Raw genomic sequence first — 20,537 nt, forward strand, 5'->3', positions numbered from 1 at the left:
CCTTCCTGAGAGTAAGGGCTGTTCGACAGTGGAATGCACTCCTTCCTCGGAGGGTGATAGAGCCTCCTTCCTTGGAGGTCTTTAAACAGAGGCTGGATGGCCATCTGTCAGGGATGCTTTGATTTGGATTTCCTGCATGGCAGAAGAAGGGGGTTGGACTGGATCAGGGCCCTTGTGGTCTCTTCCAACTCTACGATTCTATGATTCTATTCCCAACAACATAAGCTTACACAATAATAAAGAATAAAAACATTTTTATTCAAGCTAGAGAATATCCATCCATACAAGTAAACTTATCTTGGTTTAAATTGTGCAGGATTATCCTTGCCAGCAACGAGTCAGTTTTTGAAATCAATAAATATAAAAAAATAAAATAAATTAGAAACAAAACAAGGAACGTAATAATATGAAAAGAGAACAAATGCATGAGAGGAATGAAGAGCGACAGTTGGAAAAGAGGAATAAATAACAGGGGAGGCAGCAAGAGAGTGACTCAATGCAGAGTCTCTTTTGGTCATCTTGACAAAACCACTTCAAAGCTGAAACTCAAAAAATGCCACAGTCTGTGCAAGGCCTCGTTCTCGATAACCATCATGTTTGGCTTCTTAAACAATGGGAAGGTGAAAGGAAAGGCCTTCCGTTCCTGAATAAAAAACCCTGCAAACAAAGACCACAATTTCCATCCTCCAAAATCTGCAAAGTCCTAACCAGTTTCCAGGTATTCTGCCTCCATTCTCTATTCCAAGGCAAAAGACTTGAAGGCACCTATAAAAACAGCTTTGTAACATTTGCTCCAAGTTCCCGAACGCGGAAATAAGCAGATCATTGGACTAGCCGCCTTCCCAGCAAAGCGCATGTGCATTTGCACATGAACCAAGGGCCCTGTGCTGCTCTGCCCGGCCTTGTGGGGTCTGCAGACGGAGCAAGTGAAATGCAAGGCAGGGAGGAGCATGAGACAAACAGTATGCGCAGGCTCCAGCGCTGGTGGGATGAAATGCGGCTTTTGGAAGTTTTCCTTGGTTAGGCACAGCCAGAGAGTGAGGCATCTTCCCAGGACTCATCCGGGAGACTTCTGATACCAAAAGGCAGTGCTTTCAGTGTGCAAAAACAGAGGCCCAGCAATAAATACAGGGCCCTGATGAGGAAGTATGGAGGAGGCAGGCATCTAATGCCTTGTCGCCCATTAGCATCATTGGCCAGAGAAAGGACATGTGGAGTCTCCATTTCAAGTATGTACCAGGAAATACATTTGCCAAAGGCTCCTTGGCTTGGCCACTGAGTCGCAAGAACAGGCAACGCAGCTCCCAACGAAAGGCAGGCGACATCCACTTCAGATTGGGATGCCAATGGTGCTGGCCTGTTCCTTCAGCCCCAGGAGGCTGTAGGCAATGCGCTTCTGGTGTCCAGGGAGGCGGACGCCAATCCTCTTGATGTCCCTGGAAATGGGGAGAAAAGGAAGGTTTGGTTATCATTATTATCATTATTATTGATGAAATTGGTGGACAGTGCTGTGGCTGTTAAAGAGTGCAGAGGGTGGGATACATCTCTCCCCAACAGCCTCCTTCCTCCAAGTTTGGTCTCTCCATCTTTCCTATGGAAGTATCATACGGAAAGAGACCGCTGCTGCCGCAGGAAAAGAGGTAAGGGATCTAAGGCAGCCCTTAGCTTTTCATGGGCCACCCCTGGGATCTGCAGCCCCCTAAAATGGCTAAACCAGGGGGTCTGTGCTTGGCTCTCCTTCTCCTGACGTTTCTGGCAGGAGCCCCACAAAGCCCTGGGGACGGAAGGAGGAGGCTCCAAGCACAGCCACTTGTGAGTCTGCCATATGCATACAATCAGGGCATGCATTTATACATGAAGATATGCAAACTGGAAACTGAGTCACACTGAAGCAGAAGGCAATTTCCTGGGTTGCATTTATATTTTAAAACAACATTAGGATCTTCTGGAGCAGATTAAAATGGAAGATGTGCCCAGTTTGGATGATGTACATTCTCCTTATTTTGCCACAGATTATCAAGTGGCCTAAAGTCCACAGCATGGACATTAGCCAGCGTGGGGTTTTGAGTGTTGGACTTTGAATCTGGAGATCAGGGTTCAAATCCCCACTTGGCCATAAAACCCCACTGGTTAACACACTATCCTCCTCAGAAGAAGGCAAACCTCCTCTGAAATAACTTCCCAATGGTAGGGTTGGCTTTGAGCTGCCACCACCACCACCACCACCACAACAACAACCGCAATGTTCGCATCCAACCAAGAGTCCTTTCAAAATGAAAGGCCATGCTCCAGCTACACCTGGGGAACAAATGCTTGAAAAGCAAAAGAAGAAACGAAGAGAGCAGAGCAAGAAAGGCTGTCCATTTGCCCTGTGGGCATCTCTGCCCACGAAGCCAGACTCACTCGTTGGTCATCTGCACCACCTTCTCAATGGCATTGTACCCAGCGGAGAGGAAGTGCTCAGTGTACTGGTGCATTTTGATGGACTCCAGCCACTCGCCCACCGTCCGGAAAGGGATGCCCTCTGAGCCGCTGGTGCTGGGCAGCCGGATGGAGACCCTTCAGAGACAAAAAAGGGACCCCCACTCCTTAGAGTTAGGTCTTTTCTGGGGGCAGGGAGGACAGGGGCTTGCAGAGGACTCTGGAGGAACTGTTGTTGGGAAGCTTAGTCCTGGACCTCCTCTTGCATGTATCTGTCTCAAAGGAAGTGGGAGAGGAAAGGAAAGAAGCACAAACAATGCTTCCCAAGCTATAGGAAGGATGCAAGATTTCTGCTAGAGAATGGAGAGCAGAAGGGAGAGCCGCACTTACCGGGGGTCAAACTCAGCCAAAGTCTTGAGCGACTCTGGGGCGCGGATGAGCTTGTCCAAGATGCTGACAATGTCGTTGAATTTGGGCCGGTGGCTTCTCTCCTGCTGCCAGCAGCGCATCATCAGCTGGTAGATGGCCGAAGGGCAGTCCAAAGGCGCAGGCAGCCTGTAGCCTTCATTGATGGCTTTCATCACCTGCTCAGGAAGAGAAGGAGCAGAAGGCTGAGCAACAGCGAGGAAGCCAAGGAAGGGTTGCCGCCTGCCCCTCATCCCAGCCCCAAAAGCACTACTGAAGAAGCAAACCAAGGAGACTACTGAAGAGGCAGGCAGGCAGGGGCATGGCACTCTGCCACGATGAAGGACCCACCTCATGGTTGGAGAGCTCCCAGTACGGCCGCTCGCCGTAGGACATGACCTCCCACATGACGATCCCATAGCTCCAGACGTCGCTGGCTGAAGTGAACTTCCGGTGAGAGATGGCTTCGGGGGCTGTCCATCGGATGGGGATCTTCCCACCCTGCAAGGGGCAAAATGACCCACAACATCAGGGCCTCTGGTTCCAGCCTTGAGGGAGAAAAAGCCCTCCAACTTCCCAGACTCTCCAATATGTTTCCCCTTTAAGGCAATGACCTGCCTGATAGGGAAGCAAGTGAGAGATCTCCGTGATTAGATCCTTCTGTTCCCAGGAGAGAGATTTCAGCCACCCGCCGTGAGAGGAAATATTCCTTCCGCTCTGTCCTCCCGTCAGCTATTTATTCCTCAGTCCAGGACTCTCAACCAGATTGACTTTGATTGGAGGATGTGTGTATTTTACTGATTGTTTTACTGATCACCTCTGACCAGATGTTAGCCAGGTGTTCCTTCGACTTCTTAGGCCAAAGTATCCTAGACCTCTCCCTCTTCTTCCGTTATTATTTCTATGAGACCAACCCACCATCTTCCTCTGAATGTCCTTAATCCTGTCCAATTTTGAAAGCTAAGCTGTTTTAGGCTTTTTAATACTCGGATGGGAGACTACCAAGCAATGCTGGAGGTCTACAGAACCTGCAGGGAAAGGATCCTTCCTAAAGCTCCAGGCAGCTCCTGCCAGTCAGAGTTGGCATAATGGGCTAGATGGGCCAATGGCTTGACTCTATATAGGTCAGCTTCTAATAGTGCAATCTTGGGTCAAATTCATTCAGGATGGTAATTGCTCCCTCCATGAAAAACTGATGGCAAACATGGCTCTTCCTCGCTCTTTGGGCAACTCTGCTGGTGATGCAGGGACACAACCCTAATCTAGGATGTAAGGGCAGCAGCCAGGCATTGCTTACGCTGGTGGTGTAAGTGGCGTCGGGATCGTCCTCCAAGACACGGGAGAGGCCAAAGTCAGAGACTTTGCAGACCAGCTGGCTGTCCACCAGGATGTTGCGGGCAGCCAGGTCTCGGTGGACATAGTTCATGCTGGCCAAGTACTTCATGCCCGAGGCAATGCCCCTCAGCATGCCCACCAGCTGGATGACGCAGAACTCCCCGTCCTTTTCCTGGCAAGAAGGGAAAGTGGCATTACGAAGAAGCCAACCAAGCATTAGGAGGCACTTTCTGGGCAGGAGAATAAGGGTACTGTCCTCTTCCCAAAGGGATCCCAGGGTCAACACAGGCAGGCAACTGTCAGGATACTCTGGGAGTTTGGAAGAGATGATCCACTGAGAGATGGACCCTCTTTCCACACCCTCACTGTCTGTACAACAAGAAGCAGCAGCAGCAGCAGCAGCACTCTCACCCGGAGGAATTTGTCCAGGGCCCCATTCTCCATGTATTCTGTGATGATCATGAAGGGCTTATCTGGAAAAGGAAGGAGAAAAGTCCTTTGAACCCCAGTGGATCTCATTGCTTTTCAGGACTGTTCCAGCAGACAAAGAGCCAGAAGCCAAAGGTCGCCGCCAAAGCCCTCCTGTTCCAACAAAAGCTGCTTACATTTGGAGATGACTCCCTCCAAGCGGATAATGTTGTGGTGGCAAAACTGGCCCATGATGCTCGCCTCGCTCAGGAAGTCAATGCGCTGCTTCTCCGTGTAGCCGGATTTCAAGGTCTTGATGGCCACCGGGATTTCCTTCTTGCCATTTTTCAGAGTCCCTTTGTAGACTTCGCCAAACTCACCTGGGAGGAGAAAAGCAGGAGAGCTGGAAGGACCTTTCCAAAGACCCACCAGAATGGGCCAGATGAAGGCAGCTTTTGCGATTCCTTTCTCGGTCGCAATATGTCCCTGCGGCCGATCACAAGGTGTGGGGTTGCCAGCAAGTGTCTTACCTGCCCCGATCACCTTCTGCCGGGAAATGTGCGAAGGCTGGATCTCGGTTGTGAACTTCAGCACAGCCTGGTTGGGGTCTTCGTAGGTATGAGGGTCCACATAGGTTTTCAGTGGCTTGAGTTGGTCTGCGAGTTGAAAGGCCACAAGGTCAGGGGAGCAGAAGTGGAAAGAGGTAGTTTGCAAAGACAAACTGACTCAATGCTCTCCTCCTCACTTCTCTGTCTGCCCATTTATTGAACTGGCCACTGGGTCAAGCTGTGCCAAATGCACTGATCTGGCCAATGGTCATCATAACTTACCAGATTTGGAGAAGTAAACATCTTCTGGCATCTGCCGAGCCCTTGAGTGCTTCTTCCTAAACAGCAAGGAGAGACGGATTGAGAGGTGCCACGTTCCTGCCATGCTGCCTCCTCCCACGGAAGAAGGGAAGCGCCATTATCAGAGTCTTTTAAACATCTGAGTTCTTGAAATGTCAGGATACCAAGGCTCTGTAGGCACCCAACCAATTTATTCTACTGATCCTGAACGAATATGGTCAGATAGCCTCCCGTGTTTTGGAAGGTCCCTTTATATGGCCCTGCCTTTGCCGGTTTTGGCACATTCTGTCTATTAGTAATGTGTCTGCGCACACGCAAGTGAAAAGGTGCAAACTCTCTGCTTTAAAACAAAGATTTACAAATGGAGAAGGCACCGCAGCATAAAGGAGCCTTGTTTCCCTCCAGCTCTAACTTTTGATGGCAACCAAAGCATCCTTTTTTGTTTATAATGGATGTTTCCAAAGCCTAAGGCTTCAGGGATCATGGACTGAACCTCCTCCTCCGCCATTCCTCCTGTTCTCTCTCTCAGCAGAGGCAACTCTATCAAAAAAGGCCAGCTCTTCATTTGGGAAATTTTGGAAAGGAGGTCAGAGACAGAAAACGGAAGACGCTTTGGGAGAATGCATACTCATCCCACTTTTGCCTCTGGACAAAAGGCTCTGGGATTGTTTAGAAACCTGCAAAGCCTGTTAGACTAGAGGTTCTAGGGTGACAGACGTCATGGAGAACAAAGCCTCCTCCAGCTTTCTGCTTTCTTAAAACTATGGACCCTCTCCCGTTTGAGATAGTCTTAAAAATAAAACACAGACCTTCGGCGAACGAAGAAGACAATTGCTGCCACCATGAAAACCATGAACATGACTCCGGCAATGGCACCCCCAAGAACGGCTGCACTGTTTGTGCCATCAGCGCCTGCAGAAGAAACGGAGAGGAAACTTTGGTTAGGGAACGTGTCGTTCTCCAGAAAGACTGCCATCCCCTTCCTCTGTTTCCACGCAAACCATCGGAGCTTCCCCGCCTCCAGACTCACGTTCGGCAAGCGTCTCGAACTCATGCTCCACGCTGTAGGCCCCTTGGCCCTCCTGGGTCAGTGCCTGGACACTGACCAAGTACTTGGTCTGAGGGGTGAGCTTCGCCAGTGTCACAGAATTCTCGCTGCAGCGCACCACCGAGTAGCTGTGCTCCTCCTTCTGCCAAAGCCAAAGGGAAACATGCCACGTAAACCCAGAGAGCTGGGCTTCCTCTGAGAAATGCCAGCAAGAGAGGGAAGGCTGGCAGGGGCCCTGGGGAGCTAAGGGAGGACAGGTACCTTTTTCTTGTAAGTGACCTGGTATTTCCACACGTGACTCTGCTGCCGGGGAGGGACGGTCCAGGACAAGGTCAGGCTGGTGGCCGTGCGGCTATCCATGGTCACAGAGGTCACTCGGGGGGGCTCTGAACAGGGAAGAAGAGAAAGGGGCTGAGTGAGATCAGCATGCTGTGGGTTGCCCCCAGTCTAGAAATTTCATGGCCTCTGCCTGGTCACCTCCGGTAAAGGATTGCAGACTCAAAAGCTTGGTCTTATTAGCAAGTAGGTGTCTTAGTTCTTTGAATGTTTACTGCATTAAAGAGATTATTACCAGAGGGGGAGAATATCCCTCCACCAAAAGGCCATCAGTTTGCAAGACCCTTTTATTGACTTCATCCTGTCCCAAGATCTACTGCTGCAGGATGGGCCAGAAACACTGCAAGGTATTAATAAATAAGAACACCATACACTTGCCCCTGTATTTCATGCCCCCACTGGCTTGTTTGCTTTTTAAAGACCAACGTGCCCAGAAACCAAGGAAGAGGACCGCACTGTTGGCGCTGTCGTGTTGCCCATGAGGGCAGCTCTGCTGGATCAAGACAGGCTGAGCCTGGCCAGTCCAGAGATGGACTCTCAGGGGTCTCAGGCAGGGCATGAAACACCAGCTGAATTGACCCCTTTAGCAGTCTATCCCCAGCCCTAGGGTCGCCTTCCCTGGCTCTGATGCCGCGTCCCTGACCTGTCTGGTTGACGCTGATGCTGGTTCTGCCATAGCTGCGTTGGGAGCTGAAGGAGGAGACGCCATTCTGGGCCTCTACGGTGAAGGTGTAGTTAACGTGGGGCTCCAGGTCGCTGACCGTCAGGGAGGTGCTGGTGAAGTCCTGGGGGTCCTCAGAGTAGCGGAGGCCAGGATCACAGGGGCGGCAGTCTCCCAGGTCCGGCCAGCACTGCTCGCAGGATACCCTGTAGGTGAGATCCGTGCGGCCGCCGGTGTTGAGGGGGGGGAAGCCAGTGGAGACGCACCTTGGCCCCCAAACCAATGGCCATGACGTTGTGGGGAGCAGAAGGAGGGCCTGTGGAGCAGAGAAGGGGGGACATCCTCATTACTGGAGAAACCATCTGCTCAAGAGCCTGGCTTGAGCACTCCTGGCTTCCATTCCTGGGTCTCTCTTTCTGCACTGCCCTTCCTGCCTCCTAACCCTGACCCCAGCCTTTGCATTCCCTCCATCTCCTGCCTTTACTTTCTACCCACAACTGCCAGCTTGCTACCCCCTAAACGCTAGCAAGCTACGTCCATACATGGAGGATCAGATGTCAATGCCATCAGACTTAGCAACCACCCTCAGATCTGTGCCCTCCCTCTCCTGTTCTTCCCTTTGTGGGTCAAGGGACACTTGGTTTCCACAAAAGTAGAGACACAGTGAGCTGCTCAGTTTGGTGACACTTGCTAAGTAGAATGAGGGCACTGGAGCAGCAGGGGAATGGCCTTGAAACCCCTTTGTCCCTCCCTGGATGACAGGAGTCCTACTTACGGGTGCAAGGCATGGAAACGGGGTCCTGTGGGGCCCGGAAGTAGCCTTCCTCACAAGGGCATGAAGTGGAGCCTTCGGAGGAGGGCAGCGTGTGCGAGGGGCACTTTGAGCAGGCCCTGTTGGAGACGTCCTCTTTAAAGAACCCGGGTGAACAGGCTGCAAAAGAAGCAGATAAAAGGAAGAGATTTAGTCTCCCTAGAACTATGTAACTCCAAGGGGAAATGAGCGTGGACCAGCCCACCTCAGCTCCAGTGTCAGTGCTGACTTCGCGGGTGCCATCCACGTTCCCACACAAATGTATGGGGTAAGGAGGGGGTTTCTGGAGGGGAAATGCCTTCCTGCCTTTGCCTGGGCTTCAGCCAGCCATTCATGTTCGTTTCCTGGATGAGTACATTCTTCCACAGGAACCAGCTTTGCTCTGCAAAGTCCCCTTGGATCCTGTCACTTCCTTGCGGGATCCGCAGAGGAAGAGGTTCCTAGGGGCCTCTGGCTCCCGTTTGGGCAATCCACCCCAAAACCCCACTGAGGTCTTTCTCCGCCAAGGGCTTTTCTTCTGCCCACAAGACAGTGCCATCCAGGTAGAGATTCCTTTTCTCAAAAAGCTGCCAAGAGCTTAGAAACTTGCCAGCGCCTTTCCTCTTGCCCAGAACTGGGGGATGCAATTGCAGAGGCAAGTATGCAGGAGGCCGTTGGGCAAAGCAGCCGGGAGGCAGTTCTCACCAGATTAAAGTAAAACAGAACTGAACACAATATTCCTAAATGTATGTTTTTTAAAACTGGATGGAAGGGGCGGCTACATTCGGTTCCTACATTCAGCTTCCAAAAGAAGAAACTTAGGGTGCCTGGATGGCAGTGGCAATGCCAAGTCTCCCACATCCTGATGCTGCTCTGGACTCTGACTTAAAGAATTCTCCTCTGGCCACTATGCCACCTGGCTACTAGCCAGTGCCTTGGGCTGTATGCCAATCGGTCCTGGAATGGGACAAGGAAATCTTTTCAGGGATTGTGTCTGAGAGGAGGGGAACCTGAGAGGGAGCTTCCAAGTGAATTGCATCCTGCTTGGCACCTTTCCTGCCAATGCCCAAAGTGGGTAAGAAGAAGGGCCCGCTGGGGGGGCAAGCAGGAGGTAAAAAGGAGGCCGGCAGCGGAGGGAAACTGTGCACAGGACGCCAATAATATCTGTGTTTATTCCTGGAGATAAACTGTCTTTGTTTCCTGCCTATAGGCCTCCCTTCTCTCAGAGGCCAAAGGGATGGAAGGTCAGCATATCTTGACACAAAAGGGCACATTCCTTTCCCCACCCCCTCCTTTGCTAGAGGAAGCGGCGGCCTCCGACTAAACGGACTGAGACCAGAGGAGAGTGGCACAGGGCAAGGGCTGGGACAACAGACGCTGACGACGCCAACTGCACATGCACATGGACATTTGGCACTTTCCCCCTCTCAATGGTTGCTTTGGCTCATTGGAAAGGCAGCTTCTGGCCAGTGCCCTGGGAAGTGCCCTGAGCAGCCCACAGCAAGCCCCATGGGAGCCTCTGGGGCAGGGATGCTCCTCAAGAATGGCAAGGGGACAGACAGTTTTGCCATGATCTCTTGCTGGCAGCAACTTACTCATTGGTTGTGCGACTTAGCCCTGAAAAGATGGATCCCAGCTTCCTAGAGCACAAACTACAAGCCCAGCAGGAACCTCTGGGCTGGGCACATATTTTTGGGAGAGGGGCACAGAAAGGCAGGAAGAGACAGGAAAGATGTTTTGTCTGACATTCCTCACACACTCCTGGCACACTGACTAGAGAAGCCAGTTTTTCAGAGTTTTTCAGGTGAACAATATTGCTTTAGGAAACACCAAATTCTGCTAGCTTGAGTTACACACAGGATGCATCAGGGAGCGGAGATTTGCACCTGTAACCCAAAGGTGTGCGCACAATGGAAATTGCATGTGAAACCCAAAAGTACACTTTTAGCACCAAAAGGTGTTGGCCTAATAAATGGGATTTTCCAGGAATGGGATGCTGAGGCTCATTCTCAGCCTTTGGAGGAGAGACCACAGAAAGGACACGGAGGCTTCTGGGGAGCAGAGGAACCCCTTGGAGAAACCCCAATTCCAGCTCTGGAGACAGTTGGGAGGGAGAGGCGAAGGGGGGACAAAGGGACCTGTCAGCCTGCCCCAGCCTCTGCCTTTCTGGTTTAATGAGGGGGATTATGCGCCAGCAGGGTCCCCACGCCAGCCTCACGGACACATGGAGTCCCTCCCTGCCTGCCTGCCTGCCTCCTTTCCTTGGACACAATGCCTCCATTCAGGCAGGACAGAGGACCAGTGTCTGTGGAGAGGGCTTTCCTGAGGGTCCCGCAGGGAGACAGCAAAGGAGATGCTCGGGTGCCCAGTCTGTGGACAAACACCACATTTTCCCAGAACCACCGGAGAAGCTCCAGATTGTGTCATCTTGGCCTGTTTCTAACCCAGCCAAAGGGGCAGAGCGGGGAGGGCTGACAGATAGCATGGGGGTCTTAGGGAAAGGCAAGGAGGGAGCGGAAAGATGAGATCCATGGGAAGGGAGCCCAAAGGGGTCAGGAGGGGGACAGCCAACCTTTCCCAGGCAGGTCCCTCTTTCAACGCAGGTGGAAAGCAAAGACTCCAACCACCTTCAGAGCAGGCCCATAGGGTCATGCCCTGGGCAGGGACGGACACTGTGGGGCTCGGACTGCACCAGAACAGGGCCCCCACAAAGGATTTGCCCATCCTTGGCCAAGAGGCGGGAAGCATGTTCCTCTCTCCAATGCAGCAGAAAGAGAGATCTGCTCTCTCCCTCCCAAAATGTTTCTGCCTTTTCTCAAAATAATGCCCATATTTCTGCTCCCCGTCTGGCCCCTGATGGCACAAGATAACACAAATGGCTGGTGGCAGCAGGAGCAGAGTCTGATAAAGGACTCGGTCAGGTGAGCCAAAAATGGCAGAGGAAGAGAGGGGGAGCTGGGGGTGGGAGGCTTGCACCAGAACCTTGGAGGGCCCTTATCTCCTTCTTTTGCAAAGCCAGGCACATTCCTAAGGCAAAGCCCCCCTCCCTGACCTTTCTCTCCTCCCAAAAGGCAAAAGGGGGGGTGAGCCAGGGGCAAAGCGAGAGACAGACCTTGCCCCTCTCACCTCTCCTTGGTTCCCCATACGCCAATTCTCTCCTAATTGGAGTGGGGGACTATATTGCTTCCATGCACCTCCAGACTCACAATGATGGCAATAGCAAATAAGAATCTGTCCTCCAAAGATGCCAAAGTGGATTCTACCAGGCACCCACAGCCCTCAAGACCTCTCTGCCCCCCGATCCGAGGGTCTTGAACTTGGCCATGGCATCCCAGAGCCGGGACCACTATGGCATCACCAGCCAGGAGCACAGGGAATCATGAGGAGTCCCAGCATGAGGCTCCTGGGGTTACTACTGACCTGCAAAGGCATCCCAAACATCCCCTACTGAGACTGGCAAGAGCTTTCTGCAGCCACACAGAGAGTGAAAGGCCAAGCCAAGCACAGAGAAGGGGAGGCAACCGAGGAGCCATTTCCTTTGCTGCTTCCTTCCCTGGCCCTTTGTCTGGCAAGGAAGCCTGCCTGGCCATAAGAAACACCCTCCCAGAGCTGGGAAATTTTGCTCCAAGGGCTGAGGGAGTGCAGGGAGGGGGACAGACCATTTGGACAAGGAGTGCCAGGCATGCCAGCCACACTCATGCCAACCTTCTGTTCCTTAGACCATATTCCTTCCTTCCACCCACCATGGGTCCCACTTGACCCCAGAATCGGAGCAACTCAGGAGAGACCACCCTCCTCGCCAAATACCAAATCTCATATAGATAGGGGCAGCTGGGAAATGGGTCCCTTTGGACCACTGGCCGTCTGGTTTCCTATTTGCCTCTCATAAGGCAAAAGGGGACTTTTGAGAGAAAAGCTACAGCAAGAGCTCCCTCCAGAAAATGTCAGAGGGCTGCCCCAAACCCTTTCTGGAAGGACCAGGGGCCTCTGAAGAGCCGGGGGAACATTAATCCTAGATTTCATGTCCTCCACGGTCTTGCTAGGAATTTATCGGCACAAAAGGAAAATGACCCGAAAGCCGCGTTACCTCTGCAGCTGTCGCCGTCCTTCTGGTACCCCTCCCGGCAAAGGCATTCCCCGATGGGCACCAGCCATTCCCCGTCGGAGTTGCAGTGCAGGAGCGGGTCCTCGCTGGCCACGGCATCTCGCACGCAGGTCCCCGGCACCTTGGCCAAGGCCTGCGAATCGGCCCCCGCAATGGTCTCGGGGAAGGTCGCCATGTTGCGGACGGCTCCTGGGCACTTCTTGTAGTAGATGCGGACGGAGAGGAGGGCCACGCAGGCACCAATGTCCTGGAAGGCCAGGTAGAAGCCCTTGCGGGTGAGTGGCCCCACAGAGCGCACCTCCAGGTTGATCTTGACGTTGCGGGTGTCAAAGTCCTCGCGCACTGTGATCTCATCTGGAGCAATGGTGTCAATCTTGCGGAACTGGCGCTTCTGGAAATTGATGCCGTAATCCACGTCCGACTCGGCATAGAAGAGGTTGAAGGTCTCCTTGCAGGTGCCGGTCCCGCTGGGAAAGCTGTTGCAATCTCGGACGGTGAACTTGAGCTCGATGAAGATGCGCTGGGCTTCGCTGCGGTAGATCCAGTTCGTCCTCAACCAGTTGTCCTGGTCCCCCTCCATGACATTGCAGACGGAGTAGATGTAGATGAGGGACTCGTTCATGACGTTCTGGAGAAGATCCCACTGGTACAAGGGACAGAAAAGTCATAGTCATCATCATCATCCAACTGCACAACTAAGCTGTGGAACTCACTGCCACTGGAAATGCTTGGATCTTAGCTAAAGCAGGTTTTAACAAGAAAGCATAGCAGTGGCTGTTTACTCTTTCCTATAGCTTTCCAGCAGATATGTCTTAGAAGGAGGAGGTCTGTCTTATCTATCAAGGTGTTTTCAATTTTGGCTAGGCAGAGGTCCTTGGAAACCTACAAACTAGGTCCTGAAGACTCTATAGTCTTCTCTGCAGTCTGTCCCCCAAGACCCACTGCCTCTGCACATGGAGGCTTGATTCAGTTAGCAAGGCAACTTTCCAGCAGTCAATGTCATCGGGGCAGCTTTACCCAGTCCCACTAACAACTCCATACAAAACAGTTTGGATATTTGTTTGGGTATTTTTTTTTACTGCTGCCCTACTAAAAAGCAAAAGCAGCAAGCCCCTGCCCCATTTGGCTCTGATCTACATGAAGTCTTTCACTTCCCAAGCCCAGGGCAACTGGGTGGTTCTTAGTTCTGGGGCAAGGCAGGTCAGGAACCATTCCCTGAGATATCTGGGCGTTTGGGGCCATTGCCGGTGTGCCTTGCCGCTTTGGCTGAGCCAGGAGTGAGTCAGTGCTGAAGAATCTGGACTTACTCCTTTGCCGAAGGGATAGTTGAGCCAGCCGAGGTCCCCCTGCGCCTGGGCAAAGTCGAGCAGGACAACTGCAGGAAAGGAACAAAGAGAAAGGAGGAGGCATTGGCCTTGGCACTGCCACGCAGGGACGAAAGCGTCTGTGTGGGGGAGACAACTGTGGCCACTAAGTCATTGGGGAGTAAAGGCAACACAGAGCAACAAAATGAAATCCTTTTTGCTTCCCCAAATGCTCAAGGTGCAGAGATGCTCCCAGTGGTTTTGAAGACATGCCAAAAGCCAGACGCTCAGTCACAGTAGGGAACAGCTCTGCACATGCTCAGAGACACTGTTTTTTAAAGTGACCCCTAGTGTTAAAATCTCCCTCCCTCTGTGCTGAATGCAGGCAACCATTTCATCAAAAGTGGCTCCTAAGAATTGGCTAGAAGGAGGGAGCAAGAAGGGGAACACTGCAAGTGTCGCTGGAGCACCTTCGCTGCCAGGAAAGCAAGACCCCTGCCCGCCTAAGAGGGCAAAGTGGGAGGCAGGGGGCACAGATTCCTTGGGGCAATCGGTGGGCGCAAGGAGAAGGTGGGCCGGGGTGCCTCTCTGTGTCCCCTCCCTCACAATACACAGAGACACCTGTAAAAGCACAACATGTCAGTATTTCTTCTTCTTTGATATCTTATTGCAAAGTACATTTTTTAAAAAGGCTGTAAATTCCTGCTAAATTGTGTAAGCTTTTTCTCACAAGAGTGGAAAATGACAGCTACCTGCAAGGTGAGATAAAGGCCTTTGGGCCCCCTCCCATCCCTTCCTTGTGCAATGCTTTGGATATTTCCACACTGCCCCCTAAATCCACTAAAGCCGGCCTTAGCAGGGTTTGCCTTAGCTTTTTGGGGAGAGATAGAGATAGAGAGAGAAGCGTCTTCTTCATCTGCCTCTGGTTCCCAAAGAAAGCCCTGCAGGGAGGCTTGCATGAGCCTTAAGCAATGGCCCAGAGGAGGGTCTCTGCATGGATGTCTGCCCTGCTTCCTTCCTTCCCAAGGGAGACATGGTGGGGGGCACTTGCGTCTCTAGCAGAAGCGCCAAGCAGGGCACCCATCCACAACGGCAATGGTCTTCTTGACCGCTGGCATCCTCCTCTGGGCAGCAGGCATTGCTGAAGCCCAAGAAGGCTCTCCTCTGAGAGCCTTTCCTATCATAGGCCCCTGGCACCCCCCGCCCTCACTGGGGTCCTTTGTCAGCAAAATGGCAAAGAAAACATCGGAAGTCCAGCTGTCTTGTTCTTATCTGGCAGTCAAGTTTGCTCTTTGCTGAACCGGATAGATTTTTTCCCTGTGGGCGAGGAGAAGGCGCTGAACAACCGGCTGTAAAGCAGAGTCTAGTGTTTGGGAAGAGGGTGGGGGCCCTCCATGGAAGGGCAAAGGTCACCCGAGAGAAAGGGAGAGGCCCAACTCAGCCCAGGCCAGGTGCCCACCCCAAGCCCCAAGATCCAGGGCACAAGATGCCCTCCATGAACCAGCCCAGTTGGAGAACAGGATTTCGTTTGCCATGGCGGGGAAGAGGAGCTTTCTTCCTTGGGGAGGGCATCCCTCCCAGGCCCTTCTGCCCTAAAGACCTGGACCAGGGATGCTCCAGAGAGGGACCCAACCAGGAAAGGTTTGCCTCTTTGCAGCCATTTAATTTTTACCCTGCTTTTGCATAACTCAGGATTACAACAGAGAGTAAAGCAAACAACAGCTAAAACTTACTAACAAGAGGGGGGAAAACCCACCAAACAAGCAACCCTATTAAAACAGACACAACGAGGGGCAGCGTGGAGCAATGGCTTGAGACTCAGGCTCCAGGGGACCAGGGTTCAAATCCCAGGTGAGTTGTGGCTAACCTTGGGCAAGTCATACTCTCTCGGCCCCAGAGGACAGCAATGGCAAAGCCCCTCTGGATGAATCCTGCTCAGAAAAGCCTGGCAGAGTCAGAGTCAACCTGAAGCCACAGAACAAGAAGAAGCCAGAAGCTAAAAATGCTCTCCAGGCAAAGTCTGGAGGGCTCCAAAATGGCCTCTGACACCCCACAAAAAGGGGGTCCTGTTGTCCTCTTGCCCCAGAGGGACCAATGAACCAGCCGCTGCCTCCCCCCCCCCCCCGACTCTTAGGACAGGCCTGAGCTCCCACCTGAAAGGGCTTTTCTGGCTCAAAGCAGGGCCTTGGCTGTGGCTTTGAAGGGCTGATCCCAGAGATGGGGAAACCGAAAGGCATTTGCAGCCCTCCTCCCCACAGAAATGCCCCCACACATTCATTCTGCAAATTCAAAGCCAGAACATCTCTGGAAGTGCCATAAAACTCATTTTTACTGTTGTTATTTGGCCTCAGCTCTGGCAGCAAGAGAGAGCCCTGCTTTTAAGAGACAAAAAAGGGTGCTTGGATTCTGGTTTTGCTCAGCCTTATCTTGATGTGTGTCATTTAAAAATGCTTGCATCCTGCCCCAAGGAATGGGAGCGGCCTGGAAAGAGAGGTGAATAAATGAGGCATCATCATCCAGCGCCAGGGAGACCTTTGGGGGGGGGGAGGGGGGCACCGAAGATCGTGCCAAACCTGTGTGTGTCATATGAGGAGGCTTGGTGTTCTTTGGGGCACAACTGTGTCATATCCCTCCCCCTCCCAAAAATACTTTTACTCAAGTTCTCCTTCCAAGGGAGGCACAGCGGGTGTGCGCTTGTGTGATCCTTTTTGGGCTCCCTTGGAAATCCCCTCTCGGGTGACAACAGCAATTTAAGATCAAGATTCCCCGCCTGCCCCGGTGCCACTGCCGGGCAACGTGTCGGCACTTGCGATGCTCCTCTCTTCTGGAAGTGCCTCTGTTTCTGTCCCGCGGGTGAGGAGTTCCTGGGCGCAGGTGGGGATCTCGCATGGCTGCGCCCACCTTGGGGCCGCCAAGCGGCTGGCGTCAAAAGATGGGTGTGCGTCGCTGCAAGGGCTGCCATGCCGGGGGGTTCACAGGGCAAGCACCGCTCCTGAACCTGGGTCTCAAGGGCTCCAGAGCCGAGCTGAAGGGCAACTCTGCTTCAGCTGGAAAAGGATGCTGGGAGGAGGGCTGTGCCAGGACCGTTCAGCCCTAACCCAGAACCAAAAACCCTGCAGATTAGATTTGGGTATATTGCATTCTTTTCCCATCACTTCGTCCCTCCGCAAACTGCCAAATCAATTTGGGATTTTAAAAATTATCATTCTCATTTGAAAAAGAGGACTAGAATGAAGAGGCTTTACCTAAACAGAGTCACCAGGTCTATTTCGTTTATAAAAATCGAATTCATCTTGACTTCCCATCAAAACTAACTGACCACCAGAGATGTAAGGGCCGGGGTCACAATTGGCATCCTTCTGGATCCTATTTCATGCCCACAACTGGGCAAATATGCTTTTCTACCTGAGTATTTATTACTACTCTGTAGTGCATCTGAGGAAGTGGGCCTATATCCACAAAAGCTGATGTGAAAATAGAAACCAGTTAGTCTTAAAGGTCCTGCCACCAACCTACCTACCTTCCCTGCTTCCTTCCTTCCTTCTCTCTCTTTTCCTTCCCTCTTACTTCTTCCCTTTTATCCTGCAAGGGACTAAGACAGCTACTCCTTGGAAAGTCCCTGAGGGACTGAGTCCCCAGCTGTGCCTCACCCTTGGCTGGGGCTGATGGGAGTTGAAGCTCCAACAGCTAGGCCCCACTGCCTCTCTGTCTCAGGAGGGGCCCTTGCCCCCAATGGCCCCCCGCTCTCAAAAAGAGGGTCCCTGTTAGCTGCCTGGCCTCTGAGGCTTCTCTGGATCCTCCACTTCAAATACTTGCAAGCAGCATCTGGAACCAGTTTCCTTTCCCACCAGCTTCCAGAGTTAATTTTAAAGGCTGCCCTCCTCCCTCCAGAGCCTGTGATTTCTGCCTCTGCCTCTTTCAGCCGCATGGAAAGATTGGTTTGGGAGGAGGAGAGGAAGCCAGCCCCAGCGCCGTGCCTCAGTGAGCACCCACGGCAAACAGCGCATGGGAACCTGTGGAGCCTGGCCATGCATCCATGCACAAAGACACATGCCTCTCCCCAGAGCCCCTTCCGGCCGCCAGCTCAGCAGAAACACAGGGACAGATCCTGAGCAGAGGAGCCATTCTCCGTCAGTCAGTGCCCCAGAGCCACCATTCACCTCAAACTGGTCCTATGGACGAAGGACGGGTTGCATGGGATCCAGCCACAGCCTCACAGTCGGAACACAAGACAAGTGTTTGGGTGCTTTACAGTCAGTGACCCCATTTGCCCAACTCAAGCCAAGCCCTTCCTTGGACTCACTTTGAAAAGAAGGGAAGAGGTGAGAGGTCTCAGGATTTAAGCCCAGAAAACGCCAACCCTTCTCTAGGCGTGGGCAAGCTGGCCATCATTGGGGCTCTGTGGGCATCTTCTAGAGGAGTTTCTTCCTGACATCTGTGGCATCTGGCATCTTCAGAGATGCTGGCAAAACGTCAGGAAGAAACTCCTCTAGAAGATGCCCACAGAGCCCCCCGAAAACCCCCCAGAAAACGATGGCTGCCGGCCATGAAAGCCTTGGGAGAACTGCCTTCTTCCACAGACCCAGAAGCCATGGGGAAGCCAACGGGGAAAGGCAGCTCCATTGGCAAGACATCCAGCTCCAGACTGGGATCACCAACCGTTCTGCAACTAGTGACCAAGAGGCAGGTTGGCGATTTCTGGTCCTCCAGCCGAAACCTGGCTGGGAAGCTGCTCTGAGGGAAAGGCAAATGCCGAAGTCCCCTCAGAGAGCGCTGCCCAAAGCCAGGGAGAGGGGCCTTTGGGGGAGGCTCCTTGGCTTTGGAGGCCGATGCCTCTTCAGCCCCCCCCCCCCACATCCAGCCATGCGCCGCCTCCATGGCCAGAACCCACCCCTGGGGTCCTAACCTCACCGCGTCCTCTCCATCTCTGGGACCTGAAGGGCAGCTTTGGACCGGTCTTTCGGGATGGCTTTGTCAAGGGCCGAATGCTGGTGGTGGTCATGAAAGGAGGGCTGCCTTTCGGCCTGGGCCGCCCTGCTTCCCGGGCCTCCAAAGGGCCTCCTCAGTCTCCTTGCAAGCGGGAAACGGAGGAAGAAGAGGCCAAGCAAGGGAGGCTTTGGCACGGAGGGGGCTCTGGACCAAGCCCCAGCCTCCAGGCAGACCTCAGGGTTGGCAAGACTTCGCCGCCCGGCCGCTTGGCTCCTTGGGCTCCTCAGTCAGCAGAAGGGGCTCAGGGAGGCCCAGCCAAGGGTCAGAGAGGGACCAGAGCAGCCAAGAGGAGGAGGAGGAGGAGGAGGAGGGAGGACGGGCTCCTTCTCTTGGCCCTGGGAGCCTCAGCAGGAGCTCTCTGGGCCTGGAGAGAGAGGAAGGAAGGAAGGGGCCCCGCTCTGCCAAAGGCCACCTGCCCGCCTCGCCCTTCTGCCACTTGGGCTCCAAGGGCCCCCTGCTTCTCCAGAGCCCGAGGGCAGGGTCTTGGGGCTGACCCAGGAGTCTCAGCTGGCTGGACTCCTCCAGGCTCAGGGCAAGGCCCCTCTGGTTCCCCCGGAGAGGAAAGGGCACATGCCCAGGAGCCCCCTTCCCTCTCTCTCTCTCTCTCTCTCTCTGCCTCCAAGGCTCCTGCATTGTTCCCGGGAGAAGGAAGGAAGGAAGGAAGGAAGGAAGGAAGGAAGGGCTCTGGACTCCACTCTGAATCAGCCTTGGCTTTGGAGTTAAGAGCCAAAGAAGCCGGAAGGGGGGCTTGCTCGGGCTGGCATTCAGGGGCTGCCAAGGGGCATCGGGGGGGGGGGGCTCACTTGGAAAGTGGCATTGCCAGCCGGACCCCCCCAGACCTCCCTCCGCCCCAGGAGCCCTTGCTGCCCAGAGAAGCTCCCTTCCCCGAAGCCCCCTGGCTGGCTGCTCCTCCGGGGCAGAGGTCGGGGGAGTCCCTTGGCTGCTGCTCACCTTCCTCGGCCCGGGCTCCCTGGAGGGCGGCGTGGAGCAGGAGGGCCAGATGGAGCAGGAGCCGGGGGCTGCCGGGGCTGGCCATGGCCCTGCCTGCGCCGGCGGAGGGGATGCTCTGCTCTCCCGCAAGAAGGGAAGGCGAAGAAGACTGGGACTGGCAGGAAGAAAGCTCTGGTCGCCGGTTCATTCATGAGACTCTGACGTCACGGGGCCCCGCCTCCATAGGCCCAGGCCACGCCCCCAGAGGGAGACCCAGAGAGAGAGTCCTGGGCTGAGAGAGTGAGACCTCCTCCTCCTCCTCCTCCTCCGAGGCTGGAGGAATAACCCGGTCTGGCGCCGCTTTAACTTGTTGTCTGGCTCAAGGCTATGGGATTCTGGGAGTTCCCTTCCTTCCTTCGGCTCTGCTCCGCTCTGGGCCCACAACAAACTCCACTCCCAGAATCCCATAGCCTTGAGCCAAGGCAACGAAAGCGGGTTATTTCTCCAGTGTGGACCCAGTCCAGCAGGCCTCCCTGCGAAGGCAGCCTCCCTTTTTGGCCTCAAAGGTGTGACAAGAGGCCTTTGCACAGAAAGGATGACATCAGTCCTCCCTTGTTCACCTCTTCCTCCTCCTCCTCCTCCTTTTTAAGAAGCCTTGTTCCCTTGTTCCGCTTCCTCTTGGTGACCTAATGCAGAAACCCTTTCGGCCTGGTCTTTAGCCAAAGGGAGGAATGGGAAGCCTCCCTCCGCATCCAAGTGTGGCAACTGGGCCGGGCTCCTCTGACTCCAAGGGAAGACCCGGCAGCAATGGAGGGAGAGAGAGGAATGGCCCAAGGAGGGGAGGGGTCCACTTTCAACAGGGGCCGAAGTAGTCCAGGGCGACCCACCGCTTTGGGAAACCTCCAGGCGGTGGATCCTCCTTGGTTACGACAGCCCTGCAAAGCAGGCCAAAAGCTA

The 20,537-nt window shown here is 53.7% G+C and overlaps 1 protein-coding gene across 1 annotated transcript; it reads right to left on the bottom strand.

Annotated features, from left to right (window-relative positions):
• Window positions 1–237: 237 nt before the first annotated feature.
• Window positions 238–19,755, bottom strand: EPHA2 (EPH receptor A2). The gene is given in 18 exon segments (XM_042479394.1): window positions 238–1,436; window positions 2,404–2,559; window positions 2,812–3,005; window positions 3,178–3,327; window positions 4,124–4,333; window positions 4,573–4,634; window positions 4,767–4,949; window positions 5,100–5,225; window positions 5,400–5,455; window positions 6,227–6,329; window positions 6,448–6,607; window positions 6,727–6,851; window positions 7,445–7,700; window positions 7,702–7,778; window positions 8,238–8,393; window positions 12,340–13,000; window positions 13,665–13,732; window positions 19,602–19,755. Coding segments are annotated over 18 exon segments (2,934 nt in total). The 5' UTR covers window positions 19,687–19,755; the 3' UTR covers window positions 238–1,330.
• Window positions 19,756–20,537: the final 782 nt, after the last annotated feature.

Source organism: Sceloporus undulatus, chromosome 7 (genome assembly GCF_019175285.1).
Source record: "Sceloporus undulatus isolate JIND9_A2432 ecotype Alabama chromosome 7, SceUnd_v1.1, whole genome shotgun sequence".
In the NCBI taxonomy this organism is placed as follows: Eukaryota; Metazoa; Chordata; class Lepidosauria; order Squamata; family Phrynosomatidae; genus Sceloporus; species Sceloporus undulatus.